Source organism: Plectropomus leopardus, chromosome 22 (assembly GCF_026936395.1).
Source record: "Plectropomus leopardus strain MGB_pleo_1.0 chromosome 22, ASM2693639v1, whole genome shotgun sequence".
Taxonomy (NCBI): domain Eukaryota; kingdom Metazoa; phylum Chordata; class Actinopteri; order Perciformes; family Serranidae; genus Plectropomus; species Plectropomus leopardus.
Window position 1 is genome coordinate 8,028,150 of NC_142197.1, and position 25,224 is coordinate 8,053,373.

At 39.5% G+C, this 25,224-nt stretch overlaps 1 protein-coding gene across 1 annotated transcript; it reads right to left on the reverse strand.

Annotated features, from left to right (window-relative positions):
- Nucleotides 1-863: 863 nt before the first annotated feature.
- On the reverse strand, nucleotides 864-20,312 carry LOC121961335 (G1/S-specific cyclin-D2-like). Its single transcript, XM_042511282.2, has 5 exons — nucleotides 19,888-20,312; nucleotides 18,470-18,685; nucleotides 13,008-13,167; nucleotides 8,318-8,466; nucleotides 864-4,556 (listed from the first exon to the last, which is right to left on the reverse strand). Exons 1-5 carry the CDS (start codon nucleotides 20,080-20,082, stop codon nucleotides 4,392-4,394), a joined length of 885 nt encoding a protein of 294 aa, XP_042367216.1. The 5' UTR covers nucleotides 20,083-20,312; the 3' UTR covers nucleotides 864-4,391.
- Between the last annotated feature and the right edge of the window lie 4,912 nt (nucleotides 20,313-25,224).

A 25,224-nucleotide genomic window follows, 5' to 3' on the forward strand; every position in this document is an offset into this window, starting at 1 on the left:
AAGTGCATGGTGCAAAGTGCTTTATCTATGTGCAGAGTGTAGAATTAAAAAAAAAAATGGTTGTGCACATATATCATGGATCACCGGATATTGTTATCATTTAATTATTGTTGTTGTTGTTATTGCTTTTGTTTCATTTTAATATTAAATGTATTTGTCATTTTTATTATAATTTAGGTTAATCTAAAATTGTTAGGATTGTGTCTTTTTCTGGATTATGATGATGTAGTCAAATAAATTCTAAATAAATTCTAAATAAAGTCTTTTTTATTTTTCATAAAGAAAAAAGAAAATCCTAAGCATCTGTAGACGTTGTATACCTGTATGATTACACAGAGAAATAAAAGCAAAAATGTACAGTTTAAAATTGATCATTGTGCTAATTTAAGATAATTTAGCATAAAAATAAAAATTTAACATGAACTTTAAATCACATGAACTATGTCGAACGTCAACAATGACCTACGTATTTTATGTTATCCAAAGCTGGAACAAATAAAGTATATTTAAAAATAAATAAAGAAAGATATAAAATCATCTGCTGTACTTCAAGTCTTAATATGTTCGTTATGAATATAGACCTATTTAAATTGTTGTCTTTATTCCAGAAAATAGTTACGTTATTTATGTTGAACAACAGTATTAAATGAAAAAAATCAACTAGTTTTTCAGATGTAGGACTGTGTTCCCATTTATATATTTGAGGACAACACCAATTTCTTTTTACCTGCTCACCTCAGTGGTTTTGTCATCCTCTAGTGGTGTTAGAAAGCTACGTTCTCACAAAAGGCACAATCCAGTTATTATTTCTGCAGATGGTCAGACTTTAGTCTCTACAGAGGAAGACAAATAAAACAGTCACATAATTTTAGCCAATTTATTGAGGAGAAATTGAGGTACACTGTGTGGTTGCACATGGGGATAGTGGGAGAGGAGTTTGGAAAAACAACCACACTGAACAATGATAAAACATTCTTGTGGTTTAAACTTCGACTAAATGGGTACCTCAAAAACTAACAATATTCCACTTTGTTCCAATGAAATTCCTAGGAAAACATTTTTTTTGTCTTTCTGATACATGTCAAACATACAGTATAGGCAGTTTTTTTATTTAGATATATGAATAACCTATTTTAAAGTATAGGCACTTACAACTGCTCAGTGGAATCTGGTGGCAGACATTTCTTGATTTAAAGAGAAGAGGCATCGTCTTTCCTCTCATCCAGACAGAAACAAAAAAAGTGAAACCCGTCCAACAAATTCAGAGTGAAAAACGACGTGTGTGTGATTGTGTGTGTGTGTGTGATGTGAAGTTTGATGAGGTAATGCGAGATGGGCTCTCGCTCTATTCGTCCAAATTAACCTGAGGTACACAAACATAACACAGAAGCAGCAAGAATACGGTAGAATATAAAGATACAAATGGAACGATAAAAAGAATAAAACATGCTAATCAAATAAAGATCGGCAAAAAACAAGTACTTCCAGTCCCGCACCAAACTGTGTTACGTTCCCTCCAGTACACATACAACAGAAAAAGCATGTTACATATACACAATTTCATAATATAGCAGCACACAAGTGAATCACAATAAGGCATCTTTGTGTAAGACTAGAAAAGAAAAAGCTTCGTAGCAGCAAGAGAATGATGTGTATAATCTAGTTTTCTCACTTTGGAATTATCTCTTTCAAATTATACACAAAACTATTTTAAAGCATACACATTTTTTTCTGTTTAAAGCACTTTTTTTTGGAAAAACATTTGGCTTTTTTTGCACAACAGAACATGCATGAATACAATTTAGAAACTACATTTCTGTTCTAAAGTTAATTACTTTTTTTGCTCCCGGGGAAATTGGTTATATACAGTCGAAACCCCTACCTACCCATGTCTGTAATGGAGAAATCTTCAGTTCAGAGAGCAGTTTACATAAAAAAGAACAAAAACACAAAGCATATTTGGGACACAGTATGTGTGTCACTCTTTGAAAGAACTATTGGAAGGTTTTGGCTATGGATTAAAAATTCAAGTAAGGTTAAATAAACGCACTGAATCAAAAAAAAGTCTACAAGTGACTTGGCTTTCCTTAGTTTATATACTAAAACACCGATTATCCTACGTCTACTCACCTGTCAGGGCGTAGCTTTCAAGACAATGTGCGTTACCCCATGGGAATCCAGCCCAGAAAAAAAAATCAAATAACTTAAAAAAAAAATACCCTAACAACCCACTGAACTCTCCTCAACCACCATCCCCTTACCATTCTTAAGGAGTGTGTTTTTAAAAGTGCATCAATATTGTTCCAAGTCGCTCACTCTCAAAAAAAAAGTTAATGGTGAAATTGATAACAGGAGAAACTGCAGCACAACAGATCTGCAGAAACATTACATAGCTTAAGTCAACTTCCTCGCCGTTTCGCTATCATCAATGCATTTAAACTTCTGGCATCAACCAACTTTTCACATGCATTTGTTTTCCGAAAAAACCTCACAACAAAAACCTTCAACCAAGAGTTGTTCCGATACCAGTTATGAAAATGCTTCCAATATTGTCCAAAACGCTTGAGTATTGGCGAGTCTATGAACCGATCTGATACCATGTGGGGTTTTCCCACATAATCACGCCACAATTAAAACATCTGCTGCCATAAATTGTTTTTTTATTTTTGAAGCTAGACTGATCATTAGGAGCGCTATTGGAATATATATGCTGCTGAGTTATTCGCTGCATCGCACTCTTGGAACACGGAGCGTACTCCGAACACCGATGGAGCCGCAGAACATCAGGCGCATGAAGCGTTCATTGTGCTGCGTCTAAAAGTCGGATTTACTCGCCGCAGCTGCTTCGCTTATCCATCGATCTGATCTGATCTGATCTGATCTGATCTGATCAGCTCTGCTTGGATCGACAAAGCAGTTATCAATCACGCGAAGAGCTCCACCTGCACTGGCGTTCACGGATCATCAGAACTTAAGAGAGGGGACACAGAATGATACAAAGGGACACATGCATTTAAAATAAAAATAAAAAAGTTTGATGCCACGGTGGCGGTGAAGAACTGATTTCTGGTAAACGGTGGAATGTTAGCCGTCAGCAAAATGTCATCAGCTGGATAAAATAAAGATCTATGGCATTTATTCTCTGTTTTTTTAAAATATTTTTTTCATGGGGTTTAACCTGAGTATCCCATACAAGGATAGCAATCATTTTACATCCACACAGGGTTAGTGGTAAACACCTTTTTTTTTCTTAACGCAATGGTATCAGATTGGTACTTTGTAGCAGCCGATACGCAAGTTCAGGTATTGGAATCGGTATCAGAACATCTCTACTTCAACCTGCATCCATTTCCTCTCAAACTTGGTAAAAACAACTTTCCAAATCTCCTTTACCTCGAGTAACATGACATCATTACTACCTATCAGAGGCTAAAATCGCCCGAAACCATCTACTAAGCTCTACCATGTAGGAGCAAAACCAAGAACTGAACAATAATAATGTAGCCTCGTTGAATTATTATACACGTACATATCGTTCTATTGACATACTGCACCGGTCTGCGGATTCAGCAGTGAAATCAAAACCTCTGCGCTCACCGTTAACAGTAGCCACTGCTCCAGATCTCAAAGCCCCTCATGTCCTTCCTCTGTGAGCAGGCCCAGCCCACTCCTGGCCAGCACTTTTCAGCATAAATAGTAAGCAGTGCTACAGGTGCACAGTATGATACATAGTGAGAGAGAGCGGCTAGCTACAGTAGCGCTCCTCCGACTGGATATCAGCTCGGTTTAAATGCCATGTGCTGTATTATCAGCATTTCAATCACTGCTATACGAGTTTTCCTGCACAGGAGAGGAAAACACAATAAAACTGTGAAGTGATAACTGCTCACTAAAGACGATAAAAGAGTAACATAACTAAATGCTAGCTAAATAGATATTATTTGTATTTATTTTTACTAGGTGGTATCAAAAGAAATATGTATATTTCATATAATTATGCAGGTTTTATTTTGTTCAAGTATGAAAATATATTTAGGTTTCCATTCTGGAGAACCTAAGGCACTATCAAGTTTTCAAGATAGCTTGTTTGATAACGTGTGGCCCGTACAAAAGGTGGAAGTAATAATAATAATAATAAAATTAATAATAATACCTTTATTTATAAAGCGCTTTTTTTTTTTTTTTTAGAACAGTACAAAAACACCCAACCGGGTATGAATGGGGCAAAAAAGGAGAAAAACTAGAAATTTCTTATTTTCTAAAAGTTCATAGATTGTCACACCATCATTGCTCGTGTGGCGTACATACTGGCAGCTCATGCCCCCTCGCTCCCGTTAGTTCATTGGTAAACCGGCATGAGTGGTGTGTGCGAGTCGGGTGGTGATGGGAGTTCATAAGTTGACATCACGTACATCTGTGGGGGTGCTGGACTGGTCTTGCTGCTCCCTCGCCTTGTTGCCTGCCCTGACGCCAGGCTCCTGCCGGTACTGCGTGCCCTGCTGCAGGCTGGTGGCCAGCACGCGCTCTATCTGCTCCTGGCACGCCCTCAAACAGTCCTGGAAAGACAGGGTCAGACGCGGTTACACATACAAATACTTCAGTCACACCTTTTGCTATTTGCTACTGTTTAAATGCTTCAAAGGCAGGAGTGACATTTACAAACAAACCAAACAACTCTCTAGAACGCACGCTCATTTTGGTTTATTTTTGCGGACTTTCTATGCATTAATTTTTGTCTTTTAAACTGCTCTTACCCCTCATGCATCGCATCCTGTTTTCAAGCTACAAGTTTCCCTTTTTTGTCACTTGCACACACTGAATTGTATTTTTTTGTTGAAGCCAGCCCTGATCAGACAGCTTTTTTGCTGTTAAGTAAACTCACAGATCTGAACCTTAAAATCTGCACCAAAAGAAAAGGACAGAAGCAGGACACCTGTCGGGGTCTAACTGAGGGTAAGAGGGTCAGATCCCTGTGGTTACAAGAGACCCCAAAGAGGAGAAATCACAGGGAGAACCACCAGCTGGACAAGGAGCTTTGCGGACATGACAACGACAACGACAACGACAATGGGATGATGAGTTGGGGACAGTTTGAAAGTTTGACCTAATTATAATTGTTAACATGTAGTTGAGGCTACAAATTGTGCTGATATGTCTTGCAGCTTGCCGGGTAACATTGCTAAAGCCGCCACTTACACCACCACCACCACAGGACAATTTCAATGACATCGGGCAACTTTCCACGGGTTGAAGTTTTTCAACTCGAGGCTTTCAGGGCACTACTGCAAAGACGCAAGACGCATAAACGTAATCTGCAGGGAACCAAAAAAACATACACAAAAATATAAAAAGAGAAAAATAAAAGAGGTGCCTGCAAAAATGTGCAAATCTTAAGTGAAAACATAATAGAACAGTTCAAGGTTTTAAAAAAATGTCACTATTTATACACAAAATACAGCAAAAAAAATAATAACTAGTAAACTAGGACACAGTCTTTTTACAGCTACTATGAAGTAATTTTTATCCCAACTCCAAACGTGTAGCTCTAAAGAGAGTTATGGTCTACACACAAATCTGAGATATTGTGTGAAAGCCCCAAATTAGCACATTCAGCTGTTTTTCTAAGACATGAGACACGTTTTTGAGTGAAAGATGTTACTGTAAATAAAGAACGCTCAGTGAATTTACCGATGACGGATGCCAGAGCGTTTAAACTGTCAACCTGTCTGCAGACACTAGCGTGCAAAACCACGGTATTTTATCACATTTGATGTGCAAGTTGTTTAACAGCTTTGGTCACATGGACGAAATACCAGCAGGGAATTAAGTGCGCTGAGGTAGGTGGTCCTGTCTGCATCATGACCAGAACAATGGGTACCAGCACGCTCCTATACCAACAACACACTGCAGCGAGTCCCACGGTGGGCACAGGACTCCTCTCTGACACGAGACCGGTGCATGTCTGAGGTATGAATAGCAGGGGGAATGTGTCGGGCTCCTAAAGGACCTCTGTGGTCTATCAGGGAACAGATAATCTGGACTCCCCTCCTCCACCCTCCTTTGGGTTTACAGCACGGTCAGTCCCATGTGGAGGTCTAGAGGAAATGGCTTTGACCTACTGCACCCTGAACCTCTGAGTTTGGGTGTAAAACAGAATATAGGACAGTGGGACCGGATGTTTTTGGACAACTTCTCCAGTGAAAGGGGATCCTCTGTCTCTACGTCTGCGTCTCTCTGCAGGTCTGTGTGGAAGATGTGGGAGGTCTGGCTCGCTGAGCCGGCTGCAGGACTTTAAAAGACTGAACCGAGGCTCGCAAAGAGGCCAACATTCCTTTGAAATGTACGGATAATTGGAACCCGATGGGCTGCAGTCGGAGCGCCTGTTGTGACGGCTGGGTTTGCGGGGCCCTCGTCGCCGTGGCAACGCAACCACAAGCTAAGAGGCAAACCGTGTTGTTCCTGTGGCTCATTGGCTGTGGCCATTTTGGGATTTCTAGGCTTCTGAAATGGTCCTCTGGTGTAATAAAGCCTCACTGTGACACTGAAATCACACACTGGGATAAATATATGATAAGTAGTATTTTTGTAAGCTATTGTGATTGTTGCACAGTTGCAAACAAAACGATATATATGAAATTCATGTTTCAAATCTAGCATAATCCTTTATGTCTACTGTGATTTTTCTTATTTATATTGATGATTGACAACGACATTATGAGTTGTTAATATTAAAATACAATAGAAATGGATTTTTTGGGAGATTCTATACATTTCAGCTGGGTATATAGTACATAAACCATAAACATTTCAAAATGCCAATTATGTCACACTGATCACCTGTGCAAAATCTTATGTTCGTGTATAATATCATGACTTATACAATACATTGAAGTAGGTTTTCAGCATTAACAGGCCAATTACAATGCAATTAAGGCCAAAACATAATGCTTTTTTAAAAAACTGTGTTATTGGTGTGTTGCTATTTTGTCTCAGGAAGTGCATAAAAATGTAAATGCAATGACTGATTCCCAATCAAGACAGTCAGGTAAGAACTGCTTCACCCTGTTAATATGGACGTTAGAGCTGTTTTGAAATACATAATACTAGATTTTTAAACACACTATTAAAAATGTGATTAATTGCTATTACAGTTGATTTTCAGCGATTAATCACAATGAAAGAACGTATCATGTTAGAGGCCTACATATACAGATACATGCAAACAGCACAAATTCCATTCAAGAGTCAAAATGTTAATTAGCGCACACTAATAAACTGTATGAAAGACGATGGCATATACTTCTTATGACTAATAGATTGCAGACAATGGGGGCCCATTTACTCCCACTGTATTTATAAAACAGCACCACGTGTATACAGTACAACCACCACTGATATCTGAAAATGCTCAGTATTGCCCACTGACTGAAGTGTGTAGAATTTACAGTTTATGAATTGTAATGAAGTAATATAATGAAATACGGTCAATGGAGGCCCATTGACTTCCATTTTATTTTTAATGCAGCTCCTATAAAAAACAAAAACTCCACTCAAATTTAAAAACGATTATTAGTGCACACTAACATACTATTAAATTGTATTATGATGTCATGTATGTTTTATGACTTACATAATACACTGAAGTCAGTGGAGGCCCATTCACTCCCACTGTATTTTTGATAAAGCACCTGCATACAGTGCAAACTCCATTTATTTAAAAAAAAAAAAATATTGCTGGTACACGGTTGAAAAGCTCATTATGATGACATGCACAGGTTATGAGTTGTATACAGTTAACACATTAAAGTCGATGGGTTTTCATACATTTATAAAGCTTTCTAAAAATGTTCTTAGTGTTGTTGTTCTGCAGATAAGCAGACAGCTTGGATGATTTTCTGTTTCTCAATTGGCTCTTTGCTCTGGTAAAGACGCTCCTCAACTTCAATTACGAACATATTCCTCCACCAGGAGGGGCACACAGCTAAAGTGGGAGCCATGCAGAGAAATTGCATGTGTCCTACCACAAGAATGTGGGCTCTGAGTTTTAAGAAGACATTCCCTCTGCCGCTGCTCTTTATAGCAGCAGTCTGGCTCCACTGCCAAGAGCCAAAAGCTCTCACTCCTTCTCTCTCCCTGAAAAGTAAATAGCTTCAATCTGCCACTACTGAAGTCATCACTGTTGTTTACCAAAGGGCCTTTTATGCTGCTGTCGTGAGATGTTGCAATGATTATTACTAACAATGCATTGTTGTGAAGCACTAAAACTAGTGAGTAGTTACTTCTGGCAGGTATAAATGCCCTTCACTGTTGTACTCACCACCTCTGTGTTGGTGATCTTGGCCAGCAGGTCTGTCAGGTTGTCTCGACTCAGCCTCTGGTCAGCGTGGTCCAGCTGCAGGCCACAGACGGCAGCTCCCATGCTGCCGGTGGCAATCATGGAAGGAGGGTTCATGGCAAGGCGGTCATCTGGCAAGGGAAGAGTATTAATGTGCAATTAGTCACATAGCAGTTTTAGGCCACAGTGGCATATGGAAATCACATTTGTAGCTGTGACATGAAGAGCTGCGAAACCAGAGGAAGTATGAGAGATGAAACATTTGAATCATCGTCAATACTTCACAGCTGAATCCATCTTTCCCACAGTGTGAGTTTCAGCAGACGTAGCTGCACGGTGTAACCTGTGTGGTTTCCGTCATAGAAACTTGAGCTCTGATTAGAAAAGCAGAGTAGGAATCCTCCTACTCGCAATGAGCTCGAGAAACGGCTCCCTCCGGTGCGTATCCCAGACTAAAGGCTTAAGTGACAACAGGCCAGGATGGAGGAGGCGGAAGAGGAGGCAGCCATGGAGACTACACCTCCGCATGTACTGAGCTGCTTCGGAACAGCTCATCATGTGGCTGTGAACGTAACCTTCTTCTCTCTTTTTCATTTTTATTTCATGGGAAATCTGAAAGTATCTGACCACTTGGAGTCCTCCTTAAAAGTTCCTGACTAAGAGTTTCCTCTTTAAACCGTCTCACAAAGCTGCTGAGAGAAACTATTTCAGAGGAACTGAGGAAACTCCTGCGACGGCTGCATTTCTATGGTTGAAATCATGTTTGGTGAATGAACTCACTCACTATTTCTATAGTGATTGTTGTTTGGAAGGTGACTGCTCTGTGTGAGGAACAAATACATACGGCTAGATAGACTGACGCTGAGACTGCAAACAAATCAGCTTATTCTGTTTACGTGTATTACCTGTGAACTTAATTTGTTGTTGGACAAAGTTGAGTCCGAGAAGCACACTTTTAGTTTGATGGATCAGAAATTCATATTCAATTCAGCGGAGAAATTCCAAGTCAATATGGTAAGCGTTGCAAACCGCTTTGGGTTGTCTCCCGTGTTAAACTGCTAGTGTGCTGCTTTCAGAACTGTCGATCAGTCAAACAGCTTCAGATGCCCCCTCCTCCCTACAATTTCCAAGTATTTCTGTAACTTTCCAAAGCTGACAATCTGACATTGACGCCGACTTCACAGTCTGATTGGCGAGAAAGGAGCCAGTTTTCTCTCTCTAGCTCTTTTTTAGATTCTTAAGCCCCAGTCACACCGAGATGTGCCGCCAATAAAACCCTCGCATGAGCTCTTCGCTTGCATCACCAGTTGCGTTTTTTGTTGCGGTTTTTAAGCACGCTTAAGGGTTAAGATATCCTCAAATTTTCAGTGCAAGGTGCATCAATAGGCCCAGTTCCACTGCAGGAACTGGAGGGTAGTTTTACGGGGTCTCGCCCATTGGTGCAAGTCTCCAACACAGCAACCGCCCGGGTAGGACAATTTTTGAGAGGTTTTACGGGGGCGAAACAAGCTATGATTTTCTTTGGGTGATGACTGTCACCCAAAGTATCCACTGTATCCACAATTTTTTTGTGGATACAACCGAGTGCAGCACTCTGAACACGAGGTTATCACCGGATGTAAACAGCGTTGAGTTTGCCTCTTTTCTATGATGACCGGTCGGCCTTTGGGTGTCCTGATCGAAACAACTTCAAACACTTCTGATTTTCAATGATGCCACATAAACCAGTTCTGTTCAACCATTAACCGACTCGTACTGGATTATTTCCATTTGTTGGTAAGCTGAACTTGTACACCATCAGAATATACTTTTGAAATTTAATTTCCTTTGTATATTTCCTGAGAGGAGTTCCAAAGTTAGGACTAACATGGCCCTCATTTTCAGGAGTTTCCTCCAACTCGGCCATTCAGGAGCTACTTAAGTTTTAGGATGTTTTGTGAATACAGCCCCTGGAGGGTTTTCCACTCTAACAATACACAGGCTTGATCCGACATCAGCACACGGACATGACCAAATTTAAAAAGGCAGAGACTTGGCACACATAATAAGTGCTTACAAGTCCAACCCAGCACATAGTCCCATCCCAGGTCAAACCAGCAGTGGTGGCCTGATAGCTTTGATTAAACCCTGGAGAGCAGCCTGCTTCACTACGCCCATCTTCTCCTCCAGAGGCCAGCTGTCCATAGGAGGAGCTCCTCCATCATAAGAATAACATCTCAACTCCATATAAAACTCCAAACATTTACATTACTGCACAACCACAGCAGGCCTCTTTTTTTTCCACTGCGGCTGCTTTGTGCTTGGATATAACCAGCTGCTTATGAATAGCAGAGTCGACCACTGAAACACACCCAAATACAAAAAAAGTGTGACACTAAAACTGTGCTAACCAGGGCATGAAGGAGCCTATGGTTCCAAAAACCAGCGCTAGTAAACAAGTGCTTATTGGCCAGATCTGGCCGCAGTGACTAAAGTGACCTTTGTTTTATTTCTTTTATTGAATTAGCGGAAAGGAGGTAGCAGATGAAAGGCAGTCTTGTGACAGAGCGGTGCTGTATGTTACGTGATCCTGCTGTAGTATTTCTGTGCAGGATATGAAAATATTAGAGGGATTCCTGGTATAGGCGAAAGAATGCCCTGAAAATTCACCTAGGGAGAGAGGACTAAGGGGACATCTGAGTTTGTGCTTCTCCAGAGCCTCCAGAGTTTATTTTGGACATGAGGCCAGGATGGGAGGCGAACGGAGGATCACTGCTCTGACATTTTAAATCTGGAAGATCCCTGTCAACAAACAACACAGCGAGCTGCACCTGAGTCATACAGCTCAAGACACAGTGTGATACAATCGGCATCCTTTTTGGTCCAGTGTGTAGGAGTTAGAAGAAGAAGGTAGATTCATTAGTCATTTTTTAAACAAAGTTTAAAAAACTAAATTTCATTTTTCCTTGATCCTGCTACAGCTTTGGAGTTGATGGATGAGCAGCGACTATAAAAATTCAGTTCTGCAACATCACCACTAGATGGCACTAAATCCTACACACGAAACCTTTAAAGCCACTTCAAACAAAGCCCAAATTTTTGTCTAAAGTGTTCCAGATTGTCTTAAAAACTGATTTTGTGGTTTCTTATGCATGCATAACGTTTGTGTGATATATATGTTAAATATATGTTTGGCCGATGAAACTTTTGTTCTAAATGATGTCAAATCTCTAAACCATAGCTAGCTTGTTTGGTTTAGCTCCCAAAAAGCATGTTTCCCATAGACCACCACTGTAAGAGCCAAGGACAGGACACCTTGAATTGCAAACAATGTCAAATATGAATATTTTGTATAACAAAGTTTTAATTCATGCTGGTTTTATATTTGAAAAAAGTGTCATCACCGCATCAAGTCCAAGAGCTGAACGGGAACTCGCTGGTGGGGCCAGCAGGAGAAACACTACAGCGCATGTTAGTGTATGCAGCACAACCCAGAAATAAACCAAGACTCTAGAAAAAAATTTGGCACCAGGCGAGCAGATCTATTGACCTAAATTGATGCCATGGGAACCGTTATCTAGTTACTATTATACATCTATGGGCTAGCCACAAAATCTGGTTAATGTTTGCTTTGTGGACAGAGGATTGTCAGTACTGTACATGTTTTTTTAAATGCTGTTATTTAATGTTGTTGTTGTGTGTGATAACGCTTATGTGTATAATCTTTTCCAGTCTTTAAACTGCATGTCTTGCTTTTTATTTTTTGTTCTTGATGTATTTAATAAAGTCTTTCAAACTGTATTTCTTTGCTGTTTCGCTTTGTTGTATTTTAGGAAGCCTTGTGTAACACCTTGGCTAAGCGACTACAGATGAAAAATAGCCTCCTGGCTAATTCTGGCATTTTTATATCTTGTATATTTATTGATTTGCACTGTCTCTCCTTAAGTAAACCAAACTTTAAGTAGTTACACTGTGACAGGCTTGCGTGTCTGCTACTTTCCACAAAGCACCTCAACTGAACGTCACCTAAAGTTTGTATTTGGTCAAAAAAAATATCTGTGCAGTTCATCAGTGTCTAAGCTCCATTTTAACACTGCATTTCGCTCCCCCAGTGCAGCCTTGCATGCACTTTAATACGCATAAAACTAGCATAGCCTTAGCTAACAATGCTAACTAACACAGCCTGACGGCTAAAACCAAACCATATGATCGGTTGATGCTTCACTGCATCATTGGAGCACCGAAAAAAAGTTGAGGTCAGCTCGCGTTATCAGCTTGCATTGAAAATAACATGTAAAAGGGACACAAAATCATGAATAATTTGCCTAGGACCCAAAGTTGCCATGTGGTAAGAAATGACTTTTACCCGTGTGCATGGCTCATCTAAACACAGCACCACTGACAGGATTTTTCCCAGACACTCAGAGGAGAAATGTGGAAATGGCCACTTCAAACAGCTTTTAGCAGCTGTGTAGAAAAACCCCTACTACAGGCTGAGACTAGAAAGAGGATAAGGCGGCCAGAAGAGTATGCCGAGAGAAGAAAGAGGTCACCGATGACTCACGATGGGAGAATGTTTGTGTGTGTGGGAATATTCTGGTGGATGTGGGAATCACAAGGCAGCAAAGTGAGCGTGCGAGTGAGCGAACGAGACAAGAAAAAAGGCTCATGAGATGATCTGCAGCTGTGTTACCTGTGGCACAGAGGGCAATGAATGTCTGAGTGTGTTTGCGGACCATCGCCAGCTTGTCTTTGGGAAGGGGCAGCCTGCGGATGATGTGCTCTATAAAATCATTGGGGATGACCGAGGCCATGTTCCACTTCAACTTCCCCAGCACGACCAGCTCCCAGTCCTAAAACACAGAGAAGATTGTCAATCATTTCATATTCACTCTCTTGGCAGAATCCACTCAGTCAGAGGGTTAAATGGCATGCTGCCATGCCTCCATTGACCGTGAAAAAGATCACAGCCCGTCCCTATTCCCAGAGGAAATAGCTCTGTAAGAAGAGTAACATTTCTTCACTTTATCTCTCCTCGCTGTATCTTATTATCTGCATGCCTTTCTCATTCCTCACATCCTTTGTGTTCATAACGCCGGCATGTGACAAGCTTTGCCCTGCCAATGAGACAGCTAGCCCCTTCCTTCCTGTCACAAGCCTCAAACAGCTACAATGAGTTTGCAACGCAGCGGCCGCAGCACAGAGCTGACTCTTCATACACTCATTTTGCATCAGCAGAAAAGCTATACGCATCTCATGATTTAATTTCCTGACTCATCTTAACAATTCAGCTATACAGTAATTCAATTTTAATGCTTTCCTGTTTGGCTTCCAGTAGTTTGAGTAAGTAATAGCAAGAGGGAGGATGCAACTTAAGTATCTATAGAAAAAACAATAAATAAATGTATAAAAAGGGGGCAACTGCATACATGAAAACTTATGAATGTATACTGATATGCTGACATTTGCAAACAGACCAACAAGTCAAAACCACACATTTCCAAGGATATTTAAAGGAATATTTTACCCACAAAATGATCTTTTTGTTTTAATCAACTACTCATCCCGTGTTTTGTTGAATTTGTGATGAAAACAGTGTTTTTCTCACATGCCTCCACAGTCAACAAAAAAACCCAAAATGGACAAGATTCTTGATGAATTGAAGTCATGGGGTCCACATTTAACAACAGCAAAACTATGTCAAAATATCCATTTACAAACTTACATTCAGTACAACAAGTGCAGTATTATCCAAGTCTTGTTCATGCAGTCATATGCTTAATACCCTAAAACATGCTTTTAGCTAAAACATTACCATTTAAAACCCTTCTACATATGGCTAGCATGCATGGACAAGAGTTGTGTTTGTGCGATCCACTGAGTTGCTCAGCTGCACTACTCGTCTGTGCATGAGACTGTTGTGGAAAGGTCTTAAATACGAAGGCCTGTTAGCAAAAATACATGTGCTTCTGAAATACTGAGCACACAGCTAGCTAGATGGAACCTGGATTATACCGCATAAGTTGTGAAAGTTCGTAAACACAGTTTTTGATATAGTTTGCTGCTGTTTGTTCTGCAATTTATTGAGAATTGTGTACGTTTTTGGAGTCTTTGTTCACCGTGGAGGCATGCAACAAAATACAAGTTTTCTTCACGAATTGAACGTAACACAGGGTGAATATTGATATACGGATGATTACTTTGTGGGTGAAGTATTCCTTGAAGTATAAAAGTCAGTTTTAAAAAACGCAGACAATCTATGAACGATCATTGACATTATCAGAATCAGCTGAACTCTCTGTGGATAACTTATTTTTACCCACGCAACAAAACACTCAGCCAATCAAATGGCTGCTAGGTCAATTTACAGATGAGATTTTCTTCAGACTTTCACATGTAAAGTCAACAGACTTGGAGACACATTGTCAGATATGCTAAGCATTGTGAACCAGTGCATTTGCATTTTCAAGCATTTGTACGTGTCCGCAAACACATTTCAGAAGCAGAGCGGAGGCAGAACTTCACCTACTCTCAATGTGCATGGAGAAATGTAGGAAGTATAAAGGCAACAGCTACGGCAACACTAGTCATATAAAGAACACATTTATTACAAAACCAGTGTGTTTTGGCTTGTGGCCTTCATCGGGAACATCACTTGACACATTGACATTGTAAAATTATGTTTTTCATGATAAGGGGTTCAAGCCGCGTGTCTTAAAAGAAAGTTGTTCTATATACTACAGGTGTTGAACACATTTTAAAAATGAAAAAGTCAAACCTACTATCCAGAATCAGTGCTGCTGCAGTGCAGTTTAAGAGCAAATCTGGAAAGTTTTCCTGTCTTTTTTCCTCGTGGTCCCCCATGACATCATCTACTGTCACTTCATAGTATGAAGACCGTGATATCGGCCACATGCAGACGACTACTGAGTCATTTCATTGAATCACTGTTACCCACATGGAACCCTCTAGAAGATCACAGCAACTTTACATTAATGAGGAAAGTTTATGCTTCTATTTCCTTTAATTTGACTGATATATGTAGCAGTAAGAGAAAGACGAGGCTGATTTTAAGACTAATTGAAATGTTTTTTTAAGTAATCAAAGTTTATATGATGACGTCCATAAAAAATTTAACTAATCACAGCTGAACTTGTTGAGATGAAAAAGCTTTATTTAGATAGTCCGCCTCAACCTGTGCAGCACATGTCGAGTAAAAAGTTTATCAAAATAACTCTGAGAATATGTAAGTATGGTCATGAATTTTTAAATTTATAATCTGTTATAAAAAATGAGAAAAAACTTTGAGGTCATGAAATGAAAGGTTACAAATACTCTATAAACTGTCTGTAGGTGGACTATCCAAATAAAGTGTTACCTGAATTAACGCTGATGAATTCAACTCCTCAGTTGCTCTACAGAAAAGCGTCACCTAAAAAGCAAACGTAGTAAACACCAAAACCCCAACGCCTGCAGGGACAGTCCCCCACCGTCACCAACACTTATCTGAAATGTCACCCATCATTCAAATTTACGTGGTTTTCCTTTACATAACCTGCCACACACGCTTGCTTTCAAACTATTTGAGACCCCTGTGGAGATTTTTGACTGTGAGATGAGCGGGGCGGAGGACTTCCTGGACAGCTGCCCTGGACACAACCACCCCTCCACCCCCTTAAAACGTGTCTCTTGCAGCTGAAGCTGCAGCTGAGTGTTCATTGCAAGGAAGAGCTGCGACATCTTTAAGCGGCTCTCGCTGCGTTCTCCGTGCATCCTGTCAGGATATCCAGGAATCTGGAGTCTTAGAACAATATGGAGGATCAAATGGGACACATGTCACTTCCCTCAACAGCTGCAGGCAACAAAGGAGGACGTATAGAGAGCATGTGGAGCCATTTAGCTGAACTAAGGAGCAAACTGAAAATGCTCTAGAACTGAAACAAGTAGCTGATTGGTGGATAAGTCGATCTACAGAAACAGCTATTTTTGATATTCAATTTATTATTTAAAAGGTCCAATGTGAAGGATTTAGTTGCAGCTAGCAGTGAGGATGCAGACATGAAACTTCTCCAGTGCGTAGGAGACCTACGGTGGCCGAAAACGTGAATGATCTGTGTTTCATTTGGCTGTTCTGGGTTACTGAAGAACAACATGGCAGACTGCATGGATGAAGACCAGCTCTGTATGTAGAATAAACTCAATCTACAGTAACGAAAACACAACCATTGATAATTTCAGTTGATTATAAACTAATGAAAACATAGATATGAATATTACATAGATCATTTCTGGCAACTGATGCCCCTAAATCCTACACACTGGACCTTTAATCAGCAGTTATTTTGATATTAAGATATTCAATTTTGAAATCAGGATTTGCAGCTTTTCTTTACTGCTGCAACTGATCATCTTCTCGATGACTGTTTTATCTATAAAATGTCAAAAATGGTGAAAAAGGCAAAGGTATGTTATTTAATTTATAATTTATTTTCTCTACAGTCCGAACCTTAAGGATGAACTATTTACTGTCACTAAAGAAAAACAAGTGCTGTAAATGTGCTTATTGGAGAGCTTGAACCAGAGAATTTTGGTTTGAAAAGGTTTTGAAATAATCAAGTTTTCTCTAAATAAGCGTATCCTCTTGGCTCTGCTTTGCTTAGTTTTAGTTCTTTGATGATGAACAGAGTATCACACTGAAAGTCAGAACACAGACTAAAAAGGTTCCCTGCAACTGAGCAAATTCAATCTGCTGAGCCGGACTGTGTGATACAGTAGAAAGCTCCTGAACAAGCTTGTTTGTGGATTTTGAGTTCAGGTTGTTTTGTTTAACTTAATATTTTTGGTTTTTTGACTGTTGGTCGATCAAAAAAAGCAATTAGAAAATGTCAGCTTGGGCTTTTGATAATGGTAAAGGCCATTTTTAAGGTTTTTAGATTTTAGAGAACAAATGGTTGGTTGGGAAAACAACTGAAAATGAAAATAATTGTTATTTGCAGCTCTAATATGACGCCTCTGAAAAGTTTGTGGACGGCACACTGGTCTTAAAATTTGTGTAATAAGCTTAATCTTTGCATTAAAGACTGAAAAGTATTCCTGAAAACCCATAAGTAGATATACTCCTGTTATTTAACTCTAAAATAGTTAAATGACAAACAGTACATCATCCCTTACTGAATGTTTAGCACCGGTCTGTCTTACAGGTGTATACTGTTATGTGGAAATGGAATTATTTTCAGATTTTATATGTAAGGTTCCTGCTCAATTTCATGGAAAAAAGTCCTAAACATTATCATGACTTTTCACAGACACATAATAAATTTTTACACCTCATCTTGCCGGGTGTTTTTCAAACAAATCAGATTCAAACTCTATTCAGACGTATATTCAGCTAGTTGGCATAGAGGTAGGGAAAAACGTAATGATGGCACACAAACGTTGTCCCATCAATGCATATTAGCGCTACATTACATTGACAACTACATAAGGTTGCCATTATGTTACATTATGTGGAAGGCTATCCACAGAATATTACTGTAACAATTTCATTACACACTATAAAAGTTCATACATTTTTCCAAATATTTTCTTTTTTTTTACTAATTCAATGACTTTTGAAGGCCTGGAAAGTGCCACTGCAAAATTCATTGACTTTTCCAGGTTTTCCATGACCGTGGGACATCTGTTTTTATATTGTTCTGAGTGAATAATGTGATGTGGAATCATACTTTTATTATAGGTGCATTACATACACACAAGGACAACAGATGGAAATTATTATTGTGCTGTATCTGCTGCATGTTCTGGCCCCTGTTTTAGTTAAGATGAAAATAAAATAAAATGAATACTAATGTGAATGTGAGTATTTTGGCTGCTTTTTAGTATAAACCTCCCTATATCTACTTGCAGAGCTATTCCATGCACTGCAAGATATCCTATTCTGCATAACTGGCACTAGATGGCATCACACGCCTCTTCAGTCCACATGGATCCAAAGAAAGGATGTGACTGTATTGTGCACAGCGCCGCTTATAAGGAAAATGGGATACTTCCTGTGAAACCAATATAGCCATTAGCATTTTAAAATCATCCCCAAAAATATGACACGGGCATTTTTATGCTCTGGTGAATGAATGGGGGCTTTCTGAAAGTTCTTACCAGCAGTTCCCGTGGTGTGATGGAGTTGTCTGTGTACATGCAAAGTTTTTCTGCTGATAGCGGCCTGAAGTCCTTTAACTTGGAGGCCAGGAATATGCACACAGCTCCCAGAAGCTGCAAATAACTCTTTCTTGTGGACATCACTGCTAAAAATCTGTCCAAATAATTAATGGCTAAAGGAAAGACGTCTTCATTACTCTTCTCCTCTTCACACACCTAAAGTGAAACAAACATGGAACAGAAAAATTAGGTTAAATGTAGGGGTGGGAATGTCCCAAAGATACAATATTATCACGATACTTAGGTCATAATCCTATGTTATTGCAATTTTAAATGTTCTGTAATGACAAATATCCCCATATCTTTTGCAATTTATGACTTTTCAAATGAAAATTGAGAAGAAAACTTAGTCAACATCTGTTTTTATCTAAAAATAAAAAGTTCTCAGTCTGTTCATTTCACTTTAGTTTTATTGCAGCAAAATGTATCTAGAGGACTGAAAAGGCAACTTAAAACTGTGAATTGTATTTGCAATATTTATACAAATATACAATTTATACAGCAAAAAATCGATACAGTAGCCTACTACCACGCAAAATATCGCGATACTATAAAATAAATATGAAAAATATAAAAGAAAACCAGAGTATTTAAATGTTTTAACAGCAAAGGAGCGGTTGAAGATGAGGTTGTGTTTTGTTGAAAAATGTGGTTTTAAAAGTTTGAGATGTTTTAATTTAAAACACTATTTTTGAAGTCTGCAAGGTCAGAGTAAGGCAGAGACAAATTAGTTCCATAGGAAGTCGTTCAGCAAAAAGTCGCCATGAACCTCCTCTTCCTTGTTGGGGCTTGTCGTGTTTAAAAAATATTTAAAATATAAAATATATCATCTCGGAGCTTTGAAACATGTGCACAATGTTCAAAAGCTGTGCTAAAATAGTTCCCGACAGTTAAAAACCTGAGTATTTTTGCAAACATGACGTGTTTTATCTTCAAAAATGAAAGTGGTTTTGCATGCACGTTGCCAGACTGTGAGCCACGAGCTCGAGCCATTTTTAAAAATTAATAATAATTATTTAAAAGCGGAACTATAGGTTTTTCGATTGTGTAAATTAAGACTAACTTCCCCTCTGTCACCTGAGTTGGCTATTTAGCAAAAAGCACCAACGTTGTAGCTTTAAACCAACGTAAATACTTAGCTAGGCTGTTTCTTTGAAGCTGAATTTTCTTCGTGGTGGAATTTCCGACTCTCCCACGCCTTTTGGTGAGTCATTCTCATTCAATTGTCAAATAGGTTAACATCCATGACAACTCTCTGTGAGCCAAAACACCAAGCTTACGAGCTACAATTAGCTTTAGAGAACAACATGCAAAATAAAAATAAAATTAGCCAAGTTAGCTTATCAATGCCTACAAACCTCGTGCATCCAACCTGCAACCATTCGTCTCATGTAAGGCTGAATATCCTTCTGGACCCGCTGGAAATAAGAGCATTGAGGTAAAAACCTGTCCTCGATAGTTAATAAACTTTGCAACACTCTGGCATCACAGAGGATGTTTGGGTCAGGCTGCGCTCTCACGGCTGTGTCCGACTCCAGGCAATAAAGCTCCATGACTCGGGCCCCCCTTCTCCCCCCCTCCACTTTTTGTGGCTTAATATTAGAAATAAAAAATAAATATTGTCACAATGTAGTCTTGAGCGGGCAGGAGGAGGAGGAGAAGCGCCCAGGATGAAGCATGGAGCTGAGACTGCGGCTCCAGTCCTGCTGCCTCTCTCAGTTTGCTGCCTCCGCTTCTGCGCTGCTGATCCGAGTCAAACCGGACACGACGAGGAGGACAACATCCGGATGCAGCCTACAAAATAAAAGCAGATGTGAAACAAACCCTCTTAAAAAAGGAGCATAATCAGAAACATGTATTAAAGTGGGTCATTCTGATTTAAGTCATTCTGTCAGGTACAAATATCTATCAGAATGAAGTACTACCTGTATAAATGTAGTTAAATGGGAGGTAGGTCATTCTGATAGGTGGAGGAGGCTATTCTACAGGTACAAATATCTATTAAAATAGACCAAAACCTGTAAAAATGTATTTAAAAGGAGAGTAGGTCATTCTGATAGGTGGATGAGGTTATTCTGTTTGGCACAAATATCTATTAAAATACACCACAACTTGTAAAAATGTACTAAACTGGAGAGTGGGTCATTTTGATAGGTGGAGGAGGTTATTCTGTTAGGTACAAATATCTATTAAAATACACCACAACTTGTAAAAATGTACTAAACTGGAGAGTGGGTCATTTTGATAGGTGGAGGAGGTTATTCTGTTCGGTACAAATATCTATTAAAATAGACCACAACCTGTAAAAATGTAGTAAAATGGAGAGTAGGTCATTCTGATAGATGTGGTAGGTTATTCTGTTAGAGTACACCACTACAGGTATAAAATGAATGTAGTTAAATGGAGAGTAGGTCATTTTTTTTCTATCTATTATTAATCTATTTTATATAATATATAAATAGAATATTTATAAGACATTATATCTATATTTTATTTTCTATATTTATATATATAAGTTTGTAATATGTAATGATTACAAAAGAATAAATATGACACTGGCTATGAATTGCTGCTGACAAATGCTAGAGACTACACAATAGTTGCAGCGATCATACATAAAATAGTGACAGAGTATAGCCTAAACCCCAAAGTCCTACAATTTGTGAATAAAATAGATGTTATGGGTCCTCCACACATCTCTAGCTGCACATAAACCTTTCCTCTCCTGTTTACCAAACTTCTTCAAACTTTTTCAAAGACCTAACAGTTATTAGATGTTAGGCACAAAAGAAGTAAAAGTGTTTATAAAATGGGTGTAGGTTAAATGACCATATATGCCGTGCAATAAACTTTTAAATGTTGAATTGGCTGAAGGCAGCATAGGAATATAAACAAGAACACTGCTTTATTTATAACTGGAAAAATGCAACAGCGCTAGTTTATAAATCATACATTGTTAACATTATTACATGCAATTTATGGCAGGTACAAATCATCACTTTGCACTTTCCGCCATTATGCTTTTATATCTCCAACGAGGATATATGCAAGCACTATTGCAGTGCTAAAAATGATGACACCTCTAAATAATACTATGCCTCAAAAAGCACCACACTAAAAGAAGTCAGAAGACTTTAGTTGCATTAGTCGCTCTCAATCAATTAGTTCAGTGTTTTTAGCTCACAGGCCACCATTTTCATCAATATCATATCATATTGTGCAGAAGGAAGTGTGCAGCTACTGCTAACTCACCTACAACTGAGTTAAGTTAGCATCATAAACGAAAAAGAATAAATGTGTAAATGAACTTGTACATTAACTTGTTTGAAACTTAGTCATTTCTAAACCATTTTATTTGTTTAAAGTATGTTTTATTATTTCTGTCTGTTCGGCATAACCTATTTACACTGTTTATAAGAAAAAAAAGTCTATAATTTAATTTGATGGAAGAGTTTCAAACAACTGGTGAAGATTTAAATAACATTATATTGACTAACTTTTAAAATCCAAACTAATTCAAACTTTTGCGATCCAATATATAAAAAAACTTCTCAATAAATGTATATATATGAATTAAAAGTTTGCAATTTAGAATATTAAAAAAAGCCTCTAATAACTTCTGAACCTTTAAAAACTTTGTACAATTATCTTTTTGTCACTTCACAGGAAATAACACCCAAAGAAGACCAGCTTTCGCCGGTGAGATGACTTGATTTCCTGTGAAGTGCTGAGATCTCTTGCACGCATGCGTCAGTGGCAATCTTATTGCGTGTGCACTTACGGAGGTCAGCGTGTCTACAGCCAGGCGGTCTTGCCATCTCCCACTCACACCCCCTCAGCTGTTGTACATTAAAAATTGGAATTGGATACTGTGACCCTGGATAGTTTCATAACAGTTTTCAGTACAACTCAAAAACATGAGCAAGCTATAATGAGAAAGCTGAGATGAGAATACAAAGAAGTCCTGAAGCAACGGAAAGAGATAACAGATCTCATGAAAAAAAGGAAGATTATTCCAGTCAGATGACGCTTTGTAGTGGAATGACGTACGTCCGACGTCTTTGAAAACTCTGCGAACAAAGAAAAAGGGATATTGCATACAACTAAGTGGATATGAGGAATTACATGGAATCAGAAACTGTTTCAATACGATTGATAGTAGGTCCTGAATAAATCTGCTCGCAACAAGCTCTGTGGATTATTTTAAGTAAGCGGGTCATGATCTCTGGGGAAACACTATGATGTTGAATTTCTGAGTATTTTTAGTTTTATTTTCTTTAAATTATTTTCTTCTTCTTTTTAATTTTTTTGGGGGGGAGGGGGGCATTTTTGCCTTTTATTGATAGGACAATTGTTAAGCGTGAAAAGGGGAGAAAGAGAGGGGACGACATGCAGCAAAGGGAATCAAACCTGGAATTGAAACTGTGGCCGCTGCTGCACCTGCTCTATCCACTGATCCACCAGGCACCCCCTTCTTTTTGTTTTTTAACAAGAGAAAGCAAACATCTCTATGGCTGATATCTCCAACACTATGCAACTCAAACCGAAAAAAACAAGATTAATAAATAGCACTACAGGTAAGAGAAAAAAATATGTATCTTTGATTTGGGGTTAAATTAGCCCTTTAAAGTACATCTGTGCCTAATTTCAGCCTCACAGAGACACTTGCATGGCTGTAGTCAGTCATGTTATGTGTTGGTATGTATGTTGATATGTATCTTGGTATATTTTCTTATTGTAAGTGTGATCACAGGTTCACTATCTGATAATATGTGTCATATCCCTAGCTTTAACGCAGCCTCTCTGAACCCACTGGTGCTTTTAATCAGGTCACAGCCCTGCCACATGAGCTAGGATTCGTGGGACACAGTGTGATGTTGCACACATCCTCACAGTGAAGGGTGTGGACGGCATGTTGATCCATTTCCAGGGAAAAGTTTTCCATAAAGGAAGTCCTCTGGCATACCACCATGCCAAAGGATGAAAGTATGAGGATGGACGTGTAAATCTGCAGAGAGTGCTTGCGGAGTCTCCAGGATGTCTAAAAGTTGTTGTTTTGTCCTAAATCAGGATCTAATCTGAGAAAGGTTGGATTATAAAAGAAGAGGAAGCCATGAGGTTGTTAACACCCTATCACGTTTGATCTCAAGGCCATTTCACTTCCGTGTGTTTTCTCAGTGCAGCTGCAAGTGCTAAACTCCTTATCTAAGACATCAAAAAAGGCACAAATAATATTTTAACACGTCTGAATTTGCTGCTTCCGATCATGGTAAGCATATTCACTGTCATCTGAATGACAGGCGCTGAACTGAACCACTTCTCCGCTGGATCGACTTCACAAACCCCCCCTCTCTTTCATAGACGCCACCAAAGAGCTGAATGAGATATGGAGTTTCATTGAGAGAAAAAAAAGTGGAGCACTGTGGAGCTATTATGAGAGCGGACTGTGAAGTGAGAGTGGGAACTGTCTCCGAGGGAATGTCAAGGTTAGCGAGATTAGTTCTACTTCAAAGGATTGGGTGTACGTTTGAAAGGATTCATCTTAAAATTGAGATTTCATGTCGGAGGGTTATCCCTTTGTCTATGCGCAGTGCATAAATCCCTCTGTTTCAGTCCAAACGGGGGTCTGTCTCTCTCTCTGAATGAGGACCATACCAGCCAGTCAAAGCCTGACACTTGAGGGAAACAGAGGTGTCAGACAGATAAAGCAGCCTTACCCTGTTGCTGCTGTTTGTGCATGTGTCCTATGATAACACATGTCAGCCGCTATCACACACTCCGGGCTGCACAGAGGTAATAGAGAGCGCCCGAAGCCCTGGGAAAACGTGGAGGAGCGTGAAATCACCTTGATCCAAAGATTCCTGCTGCATACCAGTCCACTGAACCCACCAGAGCACAGGGGCCCGGAGATGGGCAGGCTGCCACAGATCAAGAGAAAGAGACAAAGACAGAGAAAAAGAAGAGAGGTGGAGGGTGATAGTCAAGATCTTTAATCCCGAGATTGGATTGAAGCTTAACATCATCTTATGTGCTTCCTGTGCTCCATGAGGGAGGCCTCGCTCGGATATAAACACAGGATTTACTTTTACATGCCAGTTTCAGGGCCGAGCTTGATTACAGGTTGCCCATGTGCTCTGAGTCAAGCTGGCTGTTTGGGTTTACTGACAGTAGAGAAGAGGATGCTATGGCAGGAATGCTGTGGTGTGAATGGCGGTGAACACTCCTCCCAGTGCTGAGTGATAGCTCAGCCAGCGGAGCAGATAAAGTGGCTTCTGTGTGTCACATGGTTGCATACTATATGCTTTCACATCAACTGATTACACCCCTGCTGGAAGTGGACTAAACACCCGTTCCCAAACATGAAAAGTGGGCGACATAAATGTTCATGCATGTTCTTGCTCTTTCACATTCTATTCTGGTCAGGCTATCAGCAGCGTGGAGCGCGCCTCTATCGCCAATGTCACACATCAAAGCTGTCCCCGTCACTGCCACTCACTGCAGAGAGGCCGAGGGGAAAAGTGGGGAAAGAAGGTGCTTTCCAGGAGAAGTTGAGCACAAATCTTGCACAGGATCTGAGAGATAACTGTTTGGAGCAGCGCTGTTCCCAACAGTTGCCGTGGTTTTCTCGTTCCACCATCTCATAATTATATTTTCTTAAGTGAGTAAATCTCACATCTTGATGCTTATGTAACACC

Bases quoted from the DNA above. Each gene is read 5' to 3' on its own strand.
- LOC121961335 (XM_042511282.2), bottom strand. From the start codon at position 20,082: ATGGAGCTTTATTGCCTGGAGTCGGACACAGCCGTGAGAGCGCAGCCT. The intron at 18,686-19,887 runs GTTTGTAGGCAT...GTTTCACTTTAG, and splicing joins TTGCAGGTTGGATGCACGAG to GTGTGTGAAGAGGAGAAGAG. The intron at 4,557-8,317 runs GTGAGTACAACA...CTGTCTTTCCAG, and splicing joins AGATCACCAACACAGAGGTG to GACTGTTTGAGGGCGTGCCA.